The 19,723-nt window shown below is 46.4% G+C and overlaps 1 protein-coding gene across 5 annotated transcripts in view; it reads right to left on the bottom strand.

The window, feature by feature from the left end:
* Positions 1-19,723, bottom strand: part of depdc5 (DEP domain containing 5, GATOR1 subcomplex subunit) — a 157,207-nt gene that overhangs the window by 117,881 nt on the left and 19,603 nt on the right. For all 5 annotated transcript variants that reach the window (XM_080208529.1, XM_080208532.1, XM_080208530.1 and 2 more), the window contains exons 9-15: positions 18,285-18,346; positions 17,003-17,072; positions 12,834-12,906; positions 9,772-9,875; positions 8,165-8,239; positions 5,929-6,063; positions 892-953 (exon numbers count right to left, since the gene is read on the bottom strand). In XM_080208529.1, coding sequence (XP_080064655.1) covers positions 892-953; positions 5,929-6,063; positions 8,165-8,239; positions 9,772-9,875; positions 12,834-12,906; positions 17,003-17,072; positions 18,285-18,346 — 581 coding nt within the window. The remainder of the gene's footprint in view (positions 1-891; positions 954-5,928; positions 6,064-8,164; positions 8,240-9,771; positions 9,876-12,833; positions 12,907-17,002; positions 17,073-18,284; positions 18,347-19,723) is intronic.

Below are 19,723 nucleotides of genomic sequence, written 5' to 3'. Positions count from 1 at the left end.
GCCTCGATCTAACTGACCAGCAGAATCCCAATCCATCACACAAGGCAGTCTCCCATCCATTGACTCTGTCTACATTTCCTGCTGCCTCGGCAAAGCAGGCAGCATAATTAAGGACCCCACGCACCCCGGACATTCACTCTTCCACCTTCTTCTGTTGGGAAAAAGATACAAAAGTCTGAGGTCACATACCGACCAACTCAAGAACAGCTGCTGCTGCTGTCAGACCTTTGAATGGACCTGCCTCACACTAAGTTGATCTTTCTCTGCACCCTAGCTATGACTAGAACAGTACATTCTGCACTCCCACTTCCTTCTCTGTGTACAGTATTTTTTTTGTCTGTATAGTGCGCAAAAAACAATACTTTTCACTGTACACCAATATGCAATAATAAATCAAATCAAATCAGAACAGGCTTTGGGGGTTGAATGGCTGTTCCAGTAACAGATGCATTCTTCAGATGTTGGGCATGAGTAGTTTCCATTTGGCTGATGTGAAGTGGATCTCTGTAAAGTTACATCTCATTTGCTGAAATGAAGAAAAGTCATCCATGTGGACAAGAGCCAAGGCTGAGATGCAACCTGCAGCTGGTTAATTGTTGATGTATTCCCAGCAAAAAGCATCAGGTGGTCTCCAAACGTTTGCTCAGCCAGGCCAGTGACGGGCTTACTCCCTCTGAACACCCGCTCCATCATCACCAGATCACACTGCGGATTCACAAACTGAAATTCTCACCTGGGTCAGTGATTGTTCTCGAGTTGCTGTTTCGCTGCACTATTTTGTTATCAGGCTGAATTTGAAACTTTCACAGGTTTCTGAACCATTTTGATTGTGTGTGCCTCTTTAAACAGGTGTACCCACAGTTACAGGCCCAGTCTCTCAGCTTTGCTTACCTTAAACAACGGCACAGCGTGGAGGGGCTGCTCACCCATACACACCAGGTCACCACCAATACCTGCAGAAAGGAAATCACTGCTTAAAAAAGTCATCAGAAACCAACAGCTTTGTTTAAAAAAAAATGTTCTTTGTTCTTAGTCTGATAGAGGCTTAGGCCCAAATCTTTGCAATATTAAGCCTCACCAACAATAAACAGAAAATGCTGGAAAATCTCAGCAGGTCTGGCAGCAACTACAGGGAGAGAATAGATCCAGCATTCCAAGTCTGGATGACCTTTCATCAGAGCCTCTCCATCCTGATAAAAAAAGGCAGAGATGTCCAATAAGGTCCTGCCTCCAAACATGGTACTTCCTGTTTTCACATGGGGATGGAGGGGCACTGATGGGAGATCTTGGTAGCCCAGGAGTGCGAAAACCAAGTGTACAGAGTAGACCAGGTAAGATCAAGTCTGGACATTGTGAATTTGTTGGAGGGGTAAGATACACCTTTGGTTGTGGTCCTGGGACACCTTTGGGCGGGGCGGGGGGGGTTGGTGTAGGTACCCTTTGTTAAAAGTAAGCATGAAATGTGCAAAGAAAGTACATAAACTCATTCACTGTCATGTCATTGGAACTGGCAACAGAGCTATCAAAATTAACTTTCAAAACTGCAAAAAACCATCTGTCAAGAGGACTCTTCAAACATGTCAAGGGAAATTGTCAAAAGCACTTGTTAAAAAAGCACTTGTTAAAGGCAGCTGTCAAAATGTCACTGGCATTTAAAAGTCCTGCCTTTTAAATGTTTAAAAAAAAGTCTTTAAATCATTGCTTCCTGTTTCACCATGTCGCATGACATGAGCTAGAGAGCTCCTGTTATTGGATTATTATACTGGACTGATTTCACAAATATTCGTCATCACAGTTTGTTTGCCCAATCCAAGTGGTTATATACGCTTTGAAGTGGGACTATGAATTCCGGCGCATGTTGCTAAAAGGGATTATACAGATGAATGAAATGTCTATTGTTTGAAGGCTGAAGAAATATAAATGCAGTAAATGGGTTTTTAGGAACATGGATTTTTTTTTCCCAACATAGCAAAGTCTGCAATAGACACGCAGAACCTTATTTTATCTTATTTCTGTGTGGATCCCGGGGTCTGCGTGGTGGATGTTGGGCGAGTTGCCACAGTAGATGGGAGTGCATAGATGGTCATGAGTTGGCATTGGGGTTATAAAGGGCCATTGGGGATGAATATGGGGCATAGATTGGCATGGAGTATATAAGGAACCATTGGGGGGAGGGTGAGTGGAGGGGCATAGATTGGCAAGGATGGAACATGGGAGCATATGTGAGAGTGGTGAGGGATATTTTATGTTCTACTCTTTATTTTAAATTTTGAACACAATATCACCCAGCCTGGCTCCATATCCACCAACCTCCTCAGTACTGTAGGGCAGGGAGGGGCAGCACTGGAATGAAACATCATTTCCTCACATTAATGCCAAAATAACAAATAGTTAGCATCTAGTCTTCATCATACACTTTGGGGGTATCTCATCTTGTACCATAACACCACCATGCAGCATCTAATGGCCAATGTCTCAATTTCCAGTGGAGTACAAACAGCTTTCACTGCAGGAAACCACACAGGGTCATCATTCTGCTGAGCAGACTCGGGCCATCTTCCCCCAATACCTTTCTATTACCTATCCAATGCTTTCATTCTTATCCACCTTATTATGGTCAGAGAATCTCCATTTATTGCTGCTCGTTCCATTCCTGCCCTCTTACCCCTGGTGTCTACTAAAGATTTATCCATGGACTACTCCACACATTGGAGGCAGGACCTTAGTGAACATCTCTGCCTTTTTTAGCAGGATGGAGAGGCTCTGATGAAAGGTCATCCAGACTTGAAATGCTAGATTTACTCTCTCTCCGTAGATGCTGCAGACCTGAGATCCTTTGACAATATCATCCATGGATGTCAGTTTTCAGAGGGACATGCAGGATGTTACAGCAGTACAGCAATCTGACAAATAACCAGCATTGCTGAGGTGCTGCCCCGTGGGAGCGGCACTGAATCCCCAGAGGATAAAATGTTGGAAGGCAGCCAGGATTGTGGAATGGTCAAATCTGAGAGGTGGGAAAAGAATAGGTGAGGGTTTCAGCAGCAGAGAGCTGAGGCAGACACCAGGGCGGGTGATGTTCCAGAAGTTGGAAGCAGGCAGCTTTAACGATAGCACGAAGCTTTAACGATAGCACGAATCTTGTGGTTGAAAGTTCATTTTGGGGTCAAGTATGACCCCCAAGGTGGAGAACAGTTTTGTTCTGATTCAGACAGCTGCCAGGGAGAGGGACAGAACCAGCAGCTAGGGAACGGAGTTAGGAGTGGGAATCTGAGGCAATGGCTTCAGTATTCTCACTGTTTAATTGGAGGAAATTTCTGCTCATTCAGTGCTTGATGTCAGACAAGTTTAAGCATATTGGAGGGAGCTGGACAGGTGGTGGTGGCGAAGTAGACTTGAGTATCATCAGTGCACATGTGAAAACTAACTCTGTTTTTGGATGATGTTGTCAAGGGATAACGTGTGGAGCAGTCCACAGATAAATCTTTCGGGGGCATCAAAAGTAAGCAGACAGGAATGGAACGAGCAGCATTGGGCAGAGATTCTCTCGTTACAATAAAGTGGGTAAGAATGAAAGCACAGGTTGGATAGCGGAAGGGTACTGGGGGAAGGATGGTCAAAGACAGCAGACAGGTTGACAAGGAAGGATAAGGAAAGGTAGTTTATCTTTGTCACAGTCACAGAGCTATCACTGGTGACTTGAATGTTAGGGTTCTGTGACGTGGGTAGAAAGCCAATTGGACAGATTCAAAAATCGATTTCTGGGAAAAATGCACATGAATTTGGGTGGCAACAACACGTTCAAGGACTTGAGGGGAAAGGAGGTTTGGAGATGAGGTGATTGTTTGCAAGCATGGAGGAGCCAAGGGATGGTTTTATGAGGAGATGGATGGTGACAGCATATTTGAAGGAGAAACAGACTAAACCTCAGCAGAGAGCCATTGTCATCAAACATGGCAGCCAGGAGGGTACTTAGGTAGTCAATAGTTTAGTGAGATTCAGGTTGAGAGAGAGCAGGAAACGAGTTTCATGGACAAGATGATCTCAGATTGGAGAGAAACTAGAGAAGGAAATGAGTTTGAGGCTAGAATTGGGAGAGTGGGGGAGCCTGAAAGGAAATTATAGCCAGCAGGCACAGGAGAGAGGGATATGATAGATGCAGCCAGATGGTCTGAATCTTGGTGACAAACAGATCATGAGCATATCTTACATATATCCGACAGTCGGCCGTTTTTCATGCATGGCCTGGACAGAAAGGGGCTGCCTAGATTGCTAGCTCTCTTCCTCCTCTTCCAGCAGCTTGTTCCACTCTGCGTGCCCTCCGCACACATTCTCCCAGTTGCCATTATTCTAAGGGAAAGGCCTACTGGGGCTCTGAATCATAAAGTCATTGAATCCCTACAGTGCAGAAAGAGGCCAAACAGCCCATCAAGTCTTCACCGATCACAATCCCAAACAGGCCCTATACAAGTAACCTCAAACAATTACCCTAGCTAGTCCCCCTGACACTAAAGGGGAAATTTATCATGGCCAATCAGCCTAATCTGCACATCTTTGGAGCGTGGGAGCAAACTGGAGCACCCAGAGGAAACCCACACAAAGAATATGCAGACTCCACGCTGACAGTGACCCAAGCTGGGAACTGAACCCATGTCCCTGACGCTGTGAGGCAGCACAGCTAACCACTGTGCCACCCCGTGACTTGTGCAAAAACCTTACAGTCAGGAAAAGTTCTTTCAGCACCTACTACTACACCCCTCCATGCAGACCTGCGCAACTTGAAAGAAGCAAAGAAACTTGTGGAATCGTGCAAACAGCTAAAGAAATCAACCAGCAACCAACCTGTAAATAGTTGGCCCTCCCTTTAAATAGCAGTGGAAGGGCTGTCTCTCCTGCTACTTAACATGTATTAGTTGTGGGAGGTTGAGGGGATTCTGGCAGCAGAGTTCCGCTTAAATTAATTTACTGAACAGCCAGCACTTCTTATCAAATTTTATCCATCTTGCCAGTGATTGCTGGAAGCTTTGTTCCACCTAAACTGCAGCTTTCTCTGTGCATTCTGGCTTCATTTCTTGAGTCCAATTTCCCTGCCGTTCTCCGAACTTCCCTCCAATGAAAAGAGAACGGTTTTGATTGCAGAATGCCCTGTCGCATTTCAATATGTCATCTGCTTCCAGTTATCAGTTATTGGTTGATCAGCAAGAGAACATCCAGGGATTTGGCAGGAGGACTGTACAAAAAGAGAATCTATTTGCGTCCAAAAAGACATGTCAAATCAGCATTGCATACTGATTGTGTGTGGGGGTGTGGTGGTGGGCTCTAAGTGTGCTATTATCTTCAGCAAGGTGGCACCCAGCAGAGTGTGTATTTGTACATCGGATATCATTTTGGTTTTTAAAGTGTACACGTGCATCTTCAAACAACAGATGCTGCAGTTGTACATCTCTCTACCCTGTCTGTTCCTGTCACACATTATCCCGATCGGACAGGATACACACCATTGTAGATTCAATTGATGTTGCTTTGCACTTCCCCACACAGCCTGAATAATATCAAACACAGCGATCAAGCGCGTTTGTTAACACTAAAAGCTGCAGTTTCTGTCCAATTGACATACTACCCCCTGCTGCCACCCTCCACTCGCCCCCCCCGCCCCCCAACCTATGCCCATGCCTCCTCTACCCACCCCCCCCCTCCCCCCCCCTCAACTTATGGCCATGCCCCCATCCACCCCCCACCCCAACCTATGGCTGCCCCTCCCCCTCCACCCACCCCCACCCTCCCAACCTATAGCCACCGCCCCCACCTTCACCCCCATCCAACCATCCCAGTCACCTTCACCCCCAGCCCCCCAATCTCCCAATACACAAGCAAACCTTCAAACATAACTCGGTGAAGATTAAAACATTCCACACGTGCGAAGCTTACCGTTGTCGATCATCCGTTGTTTGGTGAGAATCATTAACAATCGGTCAACTTCAAATACTCCCACCCCTGGTGTGATCACCACAGACATCTGGCCGGTTCGGTCAAAGTTTCTGTTGATGTAATGCTTGTCAAACACTACAAAAGGAAAGAAATATTTTATATAAACACCCAAAGGAGTCTTTGTGGGAGATCAACACATGGCCACATGTTGTTAGTTTTGTTTGAATGGTGCCTTTGAGGATGGTAGTTGGTGGCTCAATGGGTTAACACTCACTGCGCTGGGATCCAGCTTCTCACTGCGCTGGGATCCAGCTTCTCACTGCGCTGGGATCCAGCTTCTCACTGCGCTGGGATCCAGCTTCTCACTGCGCTGGGATCCAGCTTCTCACTGCGCTGGGATCCAGCTTCTCACTGCGCTGGGATCCAGCTTCTCACTGCGCTGGGATCCAGCTTCTCACTGCGCTGGGATCCAGCTTCTCACTGCGCTGGGATCCAGCTTCTCACTGCGCTGGGATCCAGCTTCTCACTGCGCTGGGATCCAGCTTCTCACTGCGCTGGGATCCAGCTTCTCACTGCGCTGGGATCCAGCTTCTCACTGCGCTGGGATCCAGCTTCTCACTGCGCTGGGATCCAGCTTCTCACTGCGCTGGGATCCAGCTTCTCACTGCGCTGGGATCCAGCTTCTCACTGCGCTGGGATCCAGCTTCTCACTGCGCTGGGATCCAGCTTCTCACTGCGCTGGGATCCAGCTTCTCACTGCGCTGGGATCCAGCTTCTCACTGCGCTGGGATCCAGCTTCTCACTGCGCTGGGATCCAGCTTCTCACTGCGCTGGGATCCAGCTTCTCACTGCGCTGGGATCCAGCTTCTCACTGCGCTGGGATCCAGCTTCTCACTGCGCTGGGATCCAGCTTCTCACTGCGCTGGGATCCAGCTTCTCACTGCGCTGGGATCCAGCTTCTCACTGCGCTGGGATCCAGCTTCTCACTGCGCTGGGATCCAGCTTCTCACTGCGCTGGGATCCAGCTTCTCACTGCGCTGGGATCCAGCTTCTCACTGCGCTGGGATCCAGCTTCTCACTGCGCTGGGATCCAGCTTCTCACTGCGCTGGGATCCAGCTTCTCACTGCGCTGGGATCCAGCTTCTCACTGCGCTGGGATCCAGCTTCTCACTGCGCTGGGATCCAGCTTCTCACTGCGCTGGGATCCAGCTTCTCACTGCGCTGGGATCCAGCTTCTCACTGCGCTGGGATCCAGCTTCTCACTGCGCTGGGATCCAGCTTCTCACTGCGCTGGGATCCAGCTTCTCACTGCGCTGGGATCCAGCTTCTCACTGCGCTGGGATCCAGCTTCTCACTGCGCTGGGATCCAGCTTCTCACTGCGCTGGGATCCAGCTTCTCACTGCGCTGGGATCCAGCTTCTCACTGCGCTGGGATCCAGCTTCTCACTGCGCTGGGATCCAGCTTCTCACTGCGCTGGGATCCAGCTTCTCACTGCGCTGGGATCCAGCTTCTCACTGCTTCTGAATGATGGTACACGACAGTGGGAGCACTCTAACCGTGTGGGAAGAAGAGGAGAATAGCCAGTTACAAGTGATAGCCCATCTCTCTTCCCAGTGCGTTAGGTTCCTGTGTCGATTACATCTCAGGAGATCGGAAATGCTACTTTGACCCAGATAGCCTCTATCGCCATCTTCACAACCCCACTCAAAGAGCCCAGAATAGCCAACATTTCCTCTTGGTCACATCCACAATTGAAGGCTGTGTAAATTCCTGAGTTTTACAGAAGAGGATTTTCACATCCAGGTTATCATCATCACAAACAGACCAAGAATAATGGTATATTGTTTTCTCTCCAATTCATATTGAGCACAGGTCCATGGGTGACAGCAGCCCTCTTGTTTGTCATGTACATGGGCTCCGAGAGAGAGGGTGGGAGAACTATTTAACACCAGGATAGGAGGAAAAGGATGGCATTAGGCCCCTGTCCAGAGCTGCTCCTCTTCCTGTCTCCTGTGACAGGCACTGGACGGCTACTGGGGTGGGATAACTGACTCATGTCTCCCCTGTCAGTCCAGGGTCACTGGAAGTTGCAGTGCCTGTGATCAGCCAGGTTGCACAGACTCAGTTCACCTGGACCTTCCTAACCTTTCAGGGTCAGAGCCACAGCTGTCAGTGTCACAGGGACAAGCTGGTTAATGTCACCCTTTATGAATCAAGCCACACATGGGTACGTACCATTAAAAGAGAGGTTGATAGCCTCCAAATAGTTTCCTTGGGCTGCTGTAGAGTTCTGTCCACGTGGAAAACCATCTAGGGAAGGAAGGAAAGCAGCAGCACAGTTTGTACAATGGCAAAGCTTTCACTGTGTTACAGTTCCATCAATGACCATTCACTCTGCAGTCACAATCTAAATCCATTGAACCATAGAAAAGTTACAGCATATCTTATCCATGCCAGCCCCAGAACACCCTTTCAAATCCCACCTTCCTGCATCCGGCCCATAGCTCTTTCGCTTACAGCACTTGAGCTGCAGATCCAGGTACTTTTAAGAAAGAGTTTAGGATCTCTGCCTCCGCTGCCAAGCTGGGAATCGAACCCGGGTCCTGGCGCTGTGAGGCAGTAGTGCTAACCACTGTGCCATCTCACGTTCTACCTACTTGTTGCTGAAACTCATGCTAACCGTGTTTGGGAAAATACTTCAGCTGTGCAGGCACATGGATTTGGGTCGGTGTCTGCGAGAGTTTGCGCATTCTCCCCGTGCTTGCGTGGGTTTTCTCCGGGTGCTCCGGTTTCCTCCCACACCCCAAAGATGTGCTATTAGGCTGATTGGAAGTAATAAATTGTCCCTAAATTAGTTTCCCTCAATGTGGATTGCCATAAAACAATAGATAAGAGTCATGGGTGGAAGGGGGGGACTGGTAATGTTAAAATGGCGGCGCGGGCTTGTTGGGCCGAAGGGCCTGTTTCCCGGGCTTTGTTCTTCATTCTTTGGTTACTGATCTACAACAAACTGACAGCCTCACTCAAAGCGCAGAGTCCACACAAGAGCTGGAACATTTCTGGGCGGAGTAGAGCACAGAGTACACACAGCCCAAAGCTCCCTCAGCAACACCAGCATCCTAACACTTGCAACTTAACAAAGGCAGCGAGAACAGGGAGGGCTCTTTCCAAATCAAGTTTGGATAAGTCGATAGAGTTGTAAAATGGGAGCTTGACTTCGCTTCTGCTTTTAGCTATATTCACTTGATGCTATTTTAGGATAAAAATATTGTTTAGGGAAGGAAATCTGCCATCATTACCTGGTCTGGCCTAAACGTGACTCCAGAGCCACAGCAACGTGGTTAACTCTCAATTGCCCTCAGGTAACCAGGGATGGGTAATAAATGCTGGCCAGCCAATGACGACATGTCCCATAAATGAATTTAAAAAAAAACAAAGCACGCGCTTGCTGAAGCCCTCAGCTTGATGAGAACCCAATGCCACACTCACGCGACCCACAGGCAAGATAAAATCAGTAATCTCTAAACTGTCTGTGCTTTATATGCTCTGTCTGAGGCCAGAACTCTCCACTCACCTGACGAAGGGGCTAACCCCGAAAGCTTGTGAGTCTATTATCAAATAAATCGGTTGGACTAAAACCTGGTGTTGTCAGACTTTTTACTAAGATAAAACAAGCCAGGACTTGAGGAAAGAAATTTTCAAACACAGGAACGGTACTTCCCAATCTTGGATCACTTGACACTCGAACCAAAAGTAATCTGTCAGCCACAGAGACCGGACCTCAAAATATTCCCAGTGCGGACTGTACAACATCTTCCCCATATAGTTACTGTCAGATTTACCTGCTTCCTGCAACCGCACCAGCACAGGATACTGAATGAAAAGCTTTTTAATTGTTGTGAGTAGTGAAGTCCACTCTTCCCGTCTTTCATTCTGGACAACGCCTCTGGTGAAACAAAAACGATCGGAAAACAAAGGAAGATCATCAGTCCCGATTTCCGCCTGCTGATTCTGTAGGTCATTCAGACCAAGGACTAAATTAATATATTTCTACAAAAAGTACCAACCCGCCCTTGGAAATAAACAGCTGGGTCTGATGTTAAACGTAGCCAGCGATTAGCTAGCTAGTGGACAACATTTATACACACCCTGATGTTGACTTTTATCAGCAGTCTGTTTCATGAGACCTGGCGTAAAGCTCCGAGTTAAACCATGTGCCACAATTGTTCCAGTCTCAGTAGATCTCCAAGTGAAAATATTAAATTTGTTAACGAATTTGATGCAATCAGCCCCACGGCATTGATGTCTTCTTACTGTGTTTAACAGCATTACATCGTGCACAGCAAACTCTGGGGACTGCTCAAAGGCAAGTTAGGAAAGGGTTTTCCATTTGACTTTCTCACTAATCAACAGCTTAAGCATTTTCGGTGCCTTGGTTCAGTGAACTACATTGGGTTACTCTACACCTTTCACCTGTGCTGAAACTAGATCTTACCTAGGTCAACAAAAGAGGGATTACAATTGCCTTCAGGGGAGGTGATGGCCTAGTGTTATTATCACCAGGCTGTCAATGCAGAAAATCAGCTAATGTTCTGGTGATCCAGGTTCGAATCTCGCCACGGCAAATAGTGAAATTAGAATTCAATAAAAAATACCTGGATTTAAGAATCTGCTGGTGACCATGAAACCACTGTCGACTGTCGGAAAAACCCATCCGGTTCACTACTTTAAAACTTTAAACTTTACTGTCCTTTAGGGAAGGAAATCTGCCGTCCTTACCTTGCCTATGTGTGGCTCCAGAGCCACAGCAATGTGACTCTCAGTTGCCCTGTGAAATGTCCTAGTAAGCCACTCAATTCAAGGACAACTAGGGATGGGCAGTAAATGCTGGCCAGCCAGCAACACCCATATCCCATGAGTGAATAAATTAAAATGAATTGCCTGTGAGTTTTTGACCTGTGGGGGTTTTATAGCTGAACCTGCTCATGTCCAAGTCACTCAGCTATTTTTGTTTGACCCCCTCCAGTGTGGGATGCTGAACCCCTTTATCACACACAAACCAACCCTGATCTTTCTTTCATTCGTTCATGTGACACGGGCATTTATTGTCCAATCCTGAGTCAACCACATTGCTGTGGCTCCGGAGTCACAGGTAGGCCAGACCAGGTAAGGACAGCAGATTTCCTTCCCTAAAGGACATTAATGAGAACCAGATGGGTTTTTACAACAATCAACAATGGTTTCATGGTCATCAGTAGACTTTTAATTCCAGGTTTTCATTGAGTCCAAATTTCACTGTCTGCCATTTTGATTTGATTTATTGTCACATGTATTGGGATACAGTGAAAAATATTGTTTCTTGCACATTATGCGAACAAAACATACCATTCGTAGAATACATCGGGGAGGAGGAGAGGAGAGGGTGGAGAATGTAGTGTTACAGTCATAGCCAGGGCGTAGAGAAAGACCAACTTGATATAAGGCAAGTCCCCATAGCATTACCCCGGGTCTCTGCATTACTAGTCTGATAACAATATAACGGCAGCACTGCATCCCCTAACTTAGCACAAGGCTAACTCAACACCAACTCAAATAAGGATTCTGATTCTCCAACTCAATTTGCTCCTAAAAATGGTGGATAAGTTAGCAACATGAGACTGAACTGACAGCAAAAATTAAACGTCTTGTTCCTTTTAATTTCTGAGAGCAGTTTCTTACTGCTGGCTCGGAGCTCTGTCAGTTAGCCAAGCTCACCTCAGCTGGGGGTACTGGATAAAGACCATTCCAATACTGAAGGTGCCAACTACAATGGACTGTGTTAAAGAGCCTCCATCACCTCAAAACTGGCATGGGATTAGCTCCCAAATGGCTCATTCACTAGCTATTCCAACCAGTTATCACAAACATCACAGTTGCTCGTCTCTCTCTTCAGGATTCAGTGTGAGCCAAATTTACCTTCATAGCAGCATTCTGTAAGTTCAGTCAAATGTAGAGGAATCTTGGTGCACAGATCCACAGTTCCCCAAGGTGACAACCCAGGTGGACAAGGTGGTCAAGAACGTGTGTGGCATGCTGGCTTTCATCAGTCAGGACATCGAGTATAGGAATTGGAAAATCATGTCGCAGCTGTATAAGACTTTGGTTAGGCTGTATTTGGAGTATTGTGTACAATTCTGGTTGCCACATTACCAGAAGAAGGTTGGTACATTGGAAAGGGTGCAGAAGAGATTTACCAGGATGTTGCCTGGTTTGGAAGATATGGACTATGAGGAAAAGTTGAACAAACTTGGACTGCTCTCACTGGAGCAGTGGAGGATGATGGGGGCCTGATAGAGGTTTACAAGATTATGGCAGGCTTGGACAGAGTGGACAGAGTCTTTTTCCCAGGGTCGAAGGGTCAATTACTCGGGGGCATGGAGTGAAAGTGAGAGGGGGACAGTTTCAAAGAGATGTAAGGAGCAAGATTTTCACACAGAAGGTGGTGAGTGCCTGGAACACGCTGTCGGAGGTGGTGGTGGAAGCAGATTCTGTAGCAACATTCAAGAGGCGTCTGAATAGATACATGAATAGCCAGGGAATAGAGGAATTATGGACCACATTGAGGCAAGAAAATATTAGAGAGGCATCTGTGTCAGCATAGACTCAGTGGGCTGAAGAGCCTGTTCCTGTACTGTATTGCTCTTTGTTCTAAAACATCCATCAAGGCCAGTTAGATAAATATCTCTTCATTTTCCACCCACAATATATTGATAGCAGTCACACAAAGGAGCTATTGCTGTTCAGTCAGGTGTTAGCCATTACAGTTTGGACACAGATTTTCCCTGGAATGGGCAGCTGAGAGGTGAATCCAGGGACGTGTATCTGGAGTGGAGTGGGGGAAAGGAAAATCACCAACAACACTCACTTATAGAAGTCTTCGTAGAATCTTCCCTCGTGATCCTGCTGAATGGAGGGCCGGTGACTCTCAGGAAACTCATCTGTAACAAACACAACTGGCCTGAGTACAGACTGAGCCAAAATACAATTTATACCTCATCAGAGCATTGTCAGGAGTATGCAGGAGCAACCACAGGAGGGGTAAAGCGGCCCAAGCTACAAATGTCCCCAAAAGGAGAACCTGTCGTCTTTCTACCTTATGACACCAACAACTTGCATTTATTTGGTGCCCCCGGTGCAATAAAACTTTCCAAAATGCTTCACCATGAGCATTCTGACAGCATAATTTGACACCAAACTACACTGGGAAAATATACGAGGGCAGGTAACAAAAAGAGGCCTCTTGGTCAAAGAGGCAGGTCAGCTTTGATCTGTTACAACGCACGGAGTCAATTCAACATAGAACAGAAAATGCTGGAAAAGCTCAGCAGGACTGGCAGCATCTGTGGAGAGAGAAACAGAGTTAACGTCTCGAGCCCAATGTGACTTCTTTGAAACTGAAAAGAGATAAAAATATGATGGGCTGAAAAAGGAGGGAAGGTCAGGTGGAACAAGAGTGAAGAATAAAGGGAGGGGGAACGCTAAGACAGAGATTCATGTAAGGGAAAGGAAATGGTAATGTTTGTATTAAAGGGGAAAAAGCACAGGAAGCAAATAGGTATTAATAGCAGAATAAAGGTCAGATTAATTAAAACGGAGAACACAGTTAATCGCACAAAGTTGCTAAATTCAATGTTTAAATCAGGAGGCTGTAAAGATCCTAAGGTGAGGTGCTGTTCCTCCAATTTGCATTGGGTTTCTCTGGCACGTCGCAGGAGCCAAGTGTGAGGGAAAGATGATGAATTAAAATGGCAAGAAGCTGGAAGGTCGGAATTATGCGTGTGGGCTGAGCAGAGATATTCTCAAAGCGGTCACTCCATCTGCATTTGGTTTCCCCACTTGACAGAAGACCACATTGTGAGCATTGAAGACAATAAACTAAATTGTACAAGTCAATCACTGTTTCACCTGGAGGAGTGGACAGTGAGAGGGAGGGAAAGGGCAAGGGTTACACCTCCTGGGACTGCACGGGAAGGTGCTGAGGGAAGGGGATGTTGGGTTTGGAGTGACAGAGGAGTGGATCAGGGCTCCTCTTGAGGATGTTGAAGGTGGGGGGGGGGGAGAGCAGAGGGACAGATGTGTTTGGTGATGGCATTGTGTTGGAGTTGGTGGAAATGGCAGAGGATAACCTTCTGAATGTGGGGCATGGTGGCATGGAAGGTGAGGGCAAGAGGAACCCTGAACTGTTCTGAGAAGGAGGGGAAGGGCCAAGAGAAGTGTAGGAAATGAGTTGGATAAAGCACCATGGTGGGGGGAGGGATCCTTAGTTGAGGAAAGAGATGACATGTCAGAAGCACTACTGTGGAAGGTATCAGATGCAATGGAGAAACTGGGAGAATGACATGAAATCCTTCCCAGAAGCAAGGTGAGGAAGGCCATGATCGAGGAACCTGATATCGGGAAGGGAGCCATCCGCCACACCCTTGCTACCAATTCCCCTCAGCCTCCATTTACTGAGAACCTCACACTGTGACCACCCTCCGCCTGCCATCACTCACACGTAGCCCAGGATCCAATGATGATACTAGGCCTCAGGCAGGGGTCGTACCAGCAGCAGCCACCCCCACCACTGGCCTCTGACTGGCTGGCAGCTCATGGTAGGCAGGACTGTGGGCATGCTTTGGGAATCCACAATTTAAGATAAAATCAGTGGGCTTTTAGAAATGCACGGGGTAAATACTGAGGCCAGCAGAAATGTAGTAAAGACAGGCATGTTTTTGGGAGAAGTGAGGGATTAGCTTAATAGAAACAGCTCATATGAACTGTCAGAAAAGAGTGGATAAGACAACTCACAAAAATTGCAATTTATAGGATTAAAATTTGGCAGTGTATATGCAAAGTCAGTTGACAGAAAGGAAACAAAGGATTAAGGTGACTAGATTGCTGATAAAAACAGAGACACTGTTGAATCTTTTGGTCCTGCACTCATCAGGACATATTTGCAAGAATACCCAAATTTCAAAGACAGCAACAATTCATGCTGCATGAGATTGTTTGGCAAGTGAACTCTGATTGGCAGAGATGTTCTGGTTGAGAATGCAGTTAACTGCCAAGCTTTTGTTTGAACTCAAACCAGGTTGATCAATTCTGATTGGTCAAGGCATTGCCACAGGAAAAGAACCAAGGAATGGTTGTCTCGCATGCTTTTCTCTGGTTGAAAACGGTAGCAATGCACAGACATGTACTTTCTCTCTACAGAGATCAGGCTCCTGTGTGAATACATGTAGCTTCTAACGTGCGTTAAGTGAGCCTACTACAAGCCCGACTGATAATCTTAAATTGGTTGTCAATGTAATTCTGAGCACAATCAGGATTTCTTAACAAGTGCTATCCAATCATGGAATCTCATCTAATATCGTACATTATATTCTGAGGTTTGCAAGCACAGGCTGGTTGGATATGGTAAGTACTTTGCTTGTTACAAGCAATCAAAGGGACATGCTGTTTTATATGTGCCACTTGTTGGAATGTGTGGCCTGCATAGAACAATACAGCACAGTACAGGCCCTTCGGCCCTCAATGTTGTGCCAAGCTATGTCAAAACCAAAGATCACGCTATCTCACTCTCTATAATTCTGGTGTGCTCTATCTAGCATCGCACTGGCACTGAAATTCATATAGCATATTATTAATTTGTGTGATAGGCAGAAAGTCTTTTTGGCTCAATGGCAGCATCCTGTTTGTGAAGAATGTCACTTGTGGTGTTGCTGCATCAGTGTGAAACGATTCGTTTCACCTGTTGCTCCAATTTTTATCCTTCTAGTGTAATCTGAGGTATAACTGGGAATTTTACAGGACCAAAGTTGGCCTTGAGCCCATTCATGAGTTTACGTGATGTACACTGGCCCATGATCTGTTCAGGGTAGCCGTTACCTACACGAAGGCTTTGATGCATCCTATTTTGGCATTGAATTTGCAAGGTGAGCTAATTACTTGGGCCCTGTTTACAAAGTTGCCAAAAAGGCCAATTTTATAGCGTGTGGAACTGTAGCAATCCCAACAAGCATATTATCCAGCGAAAGTAGTTTTATGGTAGGTAGTCGAGAATCCATTGGTATGTTTCTCAACTGGTACTTTAAGGAAAGGAAGCTGCATTTCAGAGGTGAATTTGAGCACAGGTTGGAGCCTGTTAAGATGTGTGAGGAAATCCTTATTGTGCAGCTACAGATTCAGATACAACAAATGCATCATCTATGTATCAGAAATTAGCAAGGGGTAGGAGGTTACACGTCATTCTGAAGACATGCCGAACGCCTGTTCGTTCAGGCCACTCTGGCTTCCTCACAGCCACTTAACACCCTAATTCTTTAATTGACTGACAGCAAGACTTCTGTTTCTCACTCAGAATTCTGGCCTCAGGTTGGGAGCTGTGGCATTTGCTAGGATGACAAACAGATCCAGGGTCAAAGTGCCAGAATCCTGTGGGAGGGGCTTGATTTGGGAAGGAGGCCCTCCCGCCCTCACTCTCCCTTTCTGACCCAAGGTAGGGTGATCAGATAGACTAACCCCCCCTGCCCCCTCCACCCCACCCCCACTCGTTTGAAGGTACAAAGGCCTGACTCAGAGCTGGGCTCGCAAACAGCTGAGCCCCACAAACAAAGCGGAAGCACAGAGCCCATCACTGTGAACTGTGGCAGCAAAAACAAGCAAAGGCCTTTTTGCTTAATGCGCTCCAGTTGATGTCTTGTGAAAGAATTACGGCAATTTCTATAACTGGTGAATGGATTCACCCATCACATTAATTATTTTCTCAACGGCAGGCCGAAGATAATGAACTGCAAACACAGCAATATTGATCAGAGTTCTGGTTTCACACTGGATCTGCTTGGTAGAACTGGAAGCAAATGTAATTTTGTGCTTGAATCAATTATGGATTTCTCTGCAGTTCACTTCCAATGTTGCAGCAGTGATAACCGATGGAGCCATTAGCGTGAATTCCCAGGCTAAACTTTTATACCACGCAACAGAAGAAGCGCATTGATGCAATCATGTCTTAACTCAAAGTCTCACTGTACCACTAACAATGGACCAACTCACCCAGTGACTTGGCATCATAGAAAGTTCTGGAAAACAAAACCACTGTCACCTCATGGCTGCAATTCTTCTCCTGAAATTAAAATAGGGGGAAGTGTTGCATAAATTAGCATAGCAAGGTTATCCACCTTTGAATATTTATTTAATATTTTCATTCCTCCTGTTACATAATTAAGCATACTCAGTTGTCCAATATATTAATGCTTCTGAATACACGAAACAGGATTAGGCCCCTCAGCCCACTGTTCCAGTCAATATGATCTGGCTGACCTCTGATCTCAACTCCAGGTTCCTGCACTCTTCATATCCCTTAATTCCCTTCATATCCAAAAATATATCCAGCTCTGTCCTGAACCTTTTCAATGACTGCATAGCCATAGCCCTCTGGGTAAAGAATTCCAAAGATTAACAACCTTTTAAATGGCTGACTCCTTATTCTGAGATGGTGACTCTAATTCTTGACTCCCCCGGCAAGGGAAGCATCCTTACAGCCACTCGAGCCTTGGAGCATTTTATAGGTTTCAGTGAGATCACCTGAATTCCTCGGAATAGTAGGCCACTTTCCTCAATGTCAAAGAAAGGAGAGATATCCCATTGATGGGTGTCTTGGCAATTTTTCTGCTCCTTGCTGGTAGGGTTTCCTTGGAGGAAAATGGTTTAAGTTTTCCAGGGACGGTGGATCTGAACGGTGCCTCTGACGTGGCTGGAGAGGAATGGGGTTTATTGTAATACGAGTCTTGGCGTGGTGCAAGAATTCTTGTCTTATTGGCTCCTGTGTACCAAAGCGTACACTGCCACATCTTGGATCAATGGTGGTATCCTCATGGTCCCCTTTTCCTGATTCAATCCATCCATTTTCCTCTGGGTGCTCCTGTTTCCTCCCTCACTCCAAATATGTGCAGGTTAGGCAGATTGGCCACATTAAATTGCCCCTGAGCATCTAAAGCTGTATAGATTAGGGGAATTAGTGGGGTAAATATGTGGGGTTAGAGGGACAGGATCTAGATGCTCTGTTGGAGAGTTGGTACAAACTTGATGGGCCAAATGGCCTCCTTCTGCACTGTTGGGATTCTATGAGGTGGATTGGCCATGCTAAATTGCTCCTTCGTGCCCTAAGGTGTATAGCGATCCAATACATTTTATGATACAGGTGCACTGCAGAAAAATGCAAACATTTAGTATAAGCACTACCTGTAAAACTAATTCCATCTTCCACCTTCAGTTATATTCCTTCTATAACTGGAAGTGGAAGATGGAATCAGTTTCCATGCTCCTTTCTTCTTACCTTCCATTTGGCAAACAGGTCAGCAAGGAAACCATTTACAGCCTTCTCAAAGTACAAGTCACCTAAGTGAGAAAGAAACACACAGGATGGTTAGAGAACAGCAAAATCTGAGGAGAAATATTTACATTCTGGTCACTGCCTTTCCTCATTCACTGCTGGAGTCGGCAAAACTTCCAAGTTGAACATGGGAACACGAGAAATAGGAGTAGGCCATTCAGCCCCTCGAGCCTGCTCTGTGGATCATGGCTGAAAATCTATCTCAATGCCACCTACCCACACAATCTCCATATCCCTGATGTCTTTAATATATAGAAATCGATCAAGCTGTCTTGAATATATTTAACGACTGAGCTTCCACAGCTTTCTGAGGTAGAGGACTCCAAAGATTTATCACCATGAAGAACTTTCTTCTCAGCTCAGTCCTAAACAGCCTGTTCCTTACTCTATGACCCCGGGTTCTAGATCTCTCCCCCAGCCAGGGGAAACATCCTTTCTGCTTCAAACCTGTCCAGCTCTGTAAGAATACTCCATATTTCAACAACTGGGCAGCACGATGGTTAGCACTGCTGCCTCACAGCACCGGGAATCAGGTTCAATTCCGGCCTTGGGTGACTGTCTGTGTGGGATTTGTACGTTTATAGACACAGGGAGAACATGCAAACTCCACACAGGCAGTCAGCCAAGGCTGGAATTGAACCCGAGTCCCTGGCACTGTGAGGTGGCAGTGGCCCAGTTCTCCCAGTATCTGTGGGTTTCCTTCAGGTGCTCCAAAGATGGAACAGGTGGAATGGCTAAGCTAAATCATCCTTTAGTAGTTCACTTTACGAGTATCACAAGTAGGCTTACATTGACACTGCAATGAAGTTACTATGAAAACTCCCCAGTCATCACACTCTGGCACCTGTTTGGGTACACTGAGGGAGAGTTTAACATGGCCAATGCACCTAACCAGCACATCTTTTGGACTGTGGGAGGAAACCGGAGCACCTGGGGGAAACCCATCCAGACATGGGGAGAATGCACAGATTCTGCTCAGACAGTAACCCAAACCAGGAACTGAACCAGGTCCCTGGCACTGTGAGGCAGCAGTGCTAACCAAGGTGCTGCCCAAAGTGTCCAGATTAGGTGGATTAGCCATAGTAAAATGTGCAGGGTTATGGGGGTAGGTTGGGCCTGGGTGAGATGCTCTTTCAAAGAGTCAGTGTATATTGGATGGGCCAAACGACCTCTTTCTGCACTGTCGAATTCTATGTTATATCACATCATATATATACATCACCGAAAACGGTTTTAATAGCAAATAATCGAGCTCAGTTTCAGATTCTGGCCAAAGCGCACAGAGACAGGACTCAGAGCTGATGTGACCGCAGTACTTGAAAGCAACTGAGCTTTTCAGGAATGGGAAGCCAATACTCAGTCAGAACTCAGGCCAAACCAAT

This window comes from Carcharhinus amblyrhynchos, chromosome 20 (assembly GCF_965287045.1).
Source record: "Carcharhinus amblyrhynchos chromosome 20, sCarAmb.v2.hapA, whole genome shotgun sequence".
Classification (NCBI taxonomy): Eukaryota; Metazoa; Chordata; class Chondrichthyes; order Carcharhiniformes; family Carcharhinidae; genus Carcharhinus; species Carcharhinus amblyrhynchos.
The sequence above is the reverse complement of the archived record's forward strand: the minus strand, read 5'-3'. Positions and strand labels throughout refer to the sequence as shown.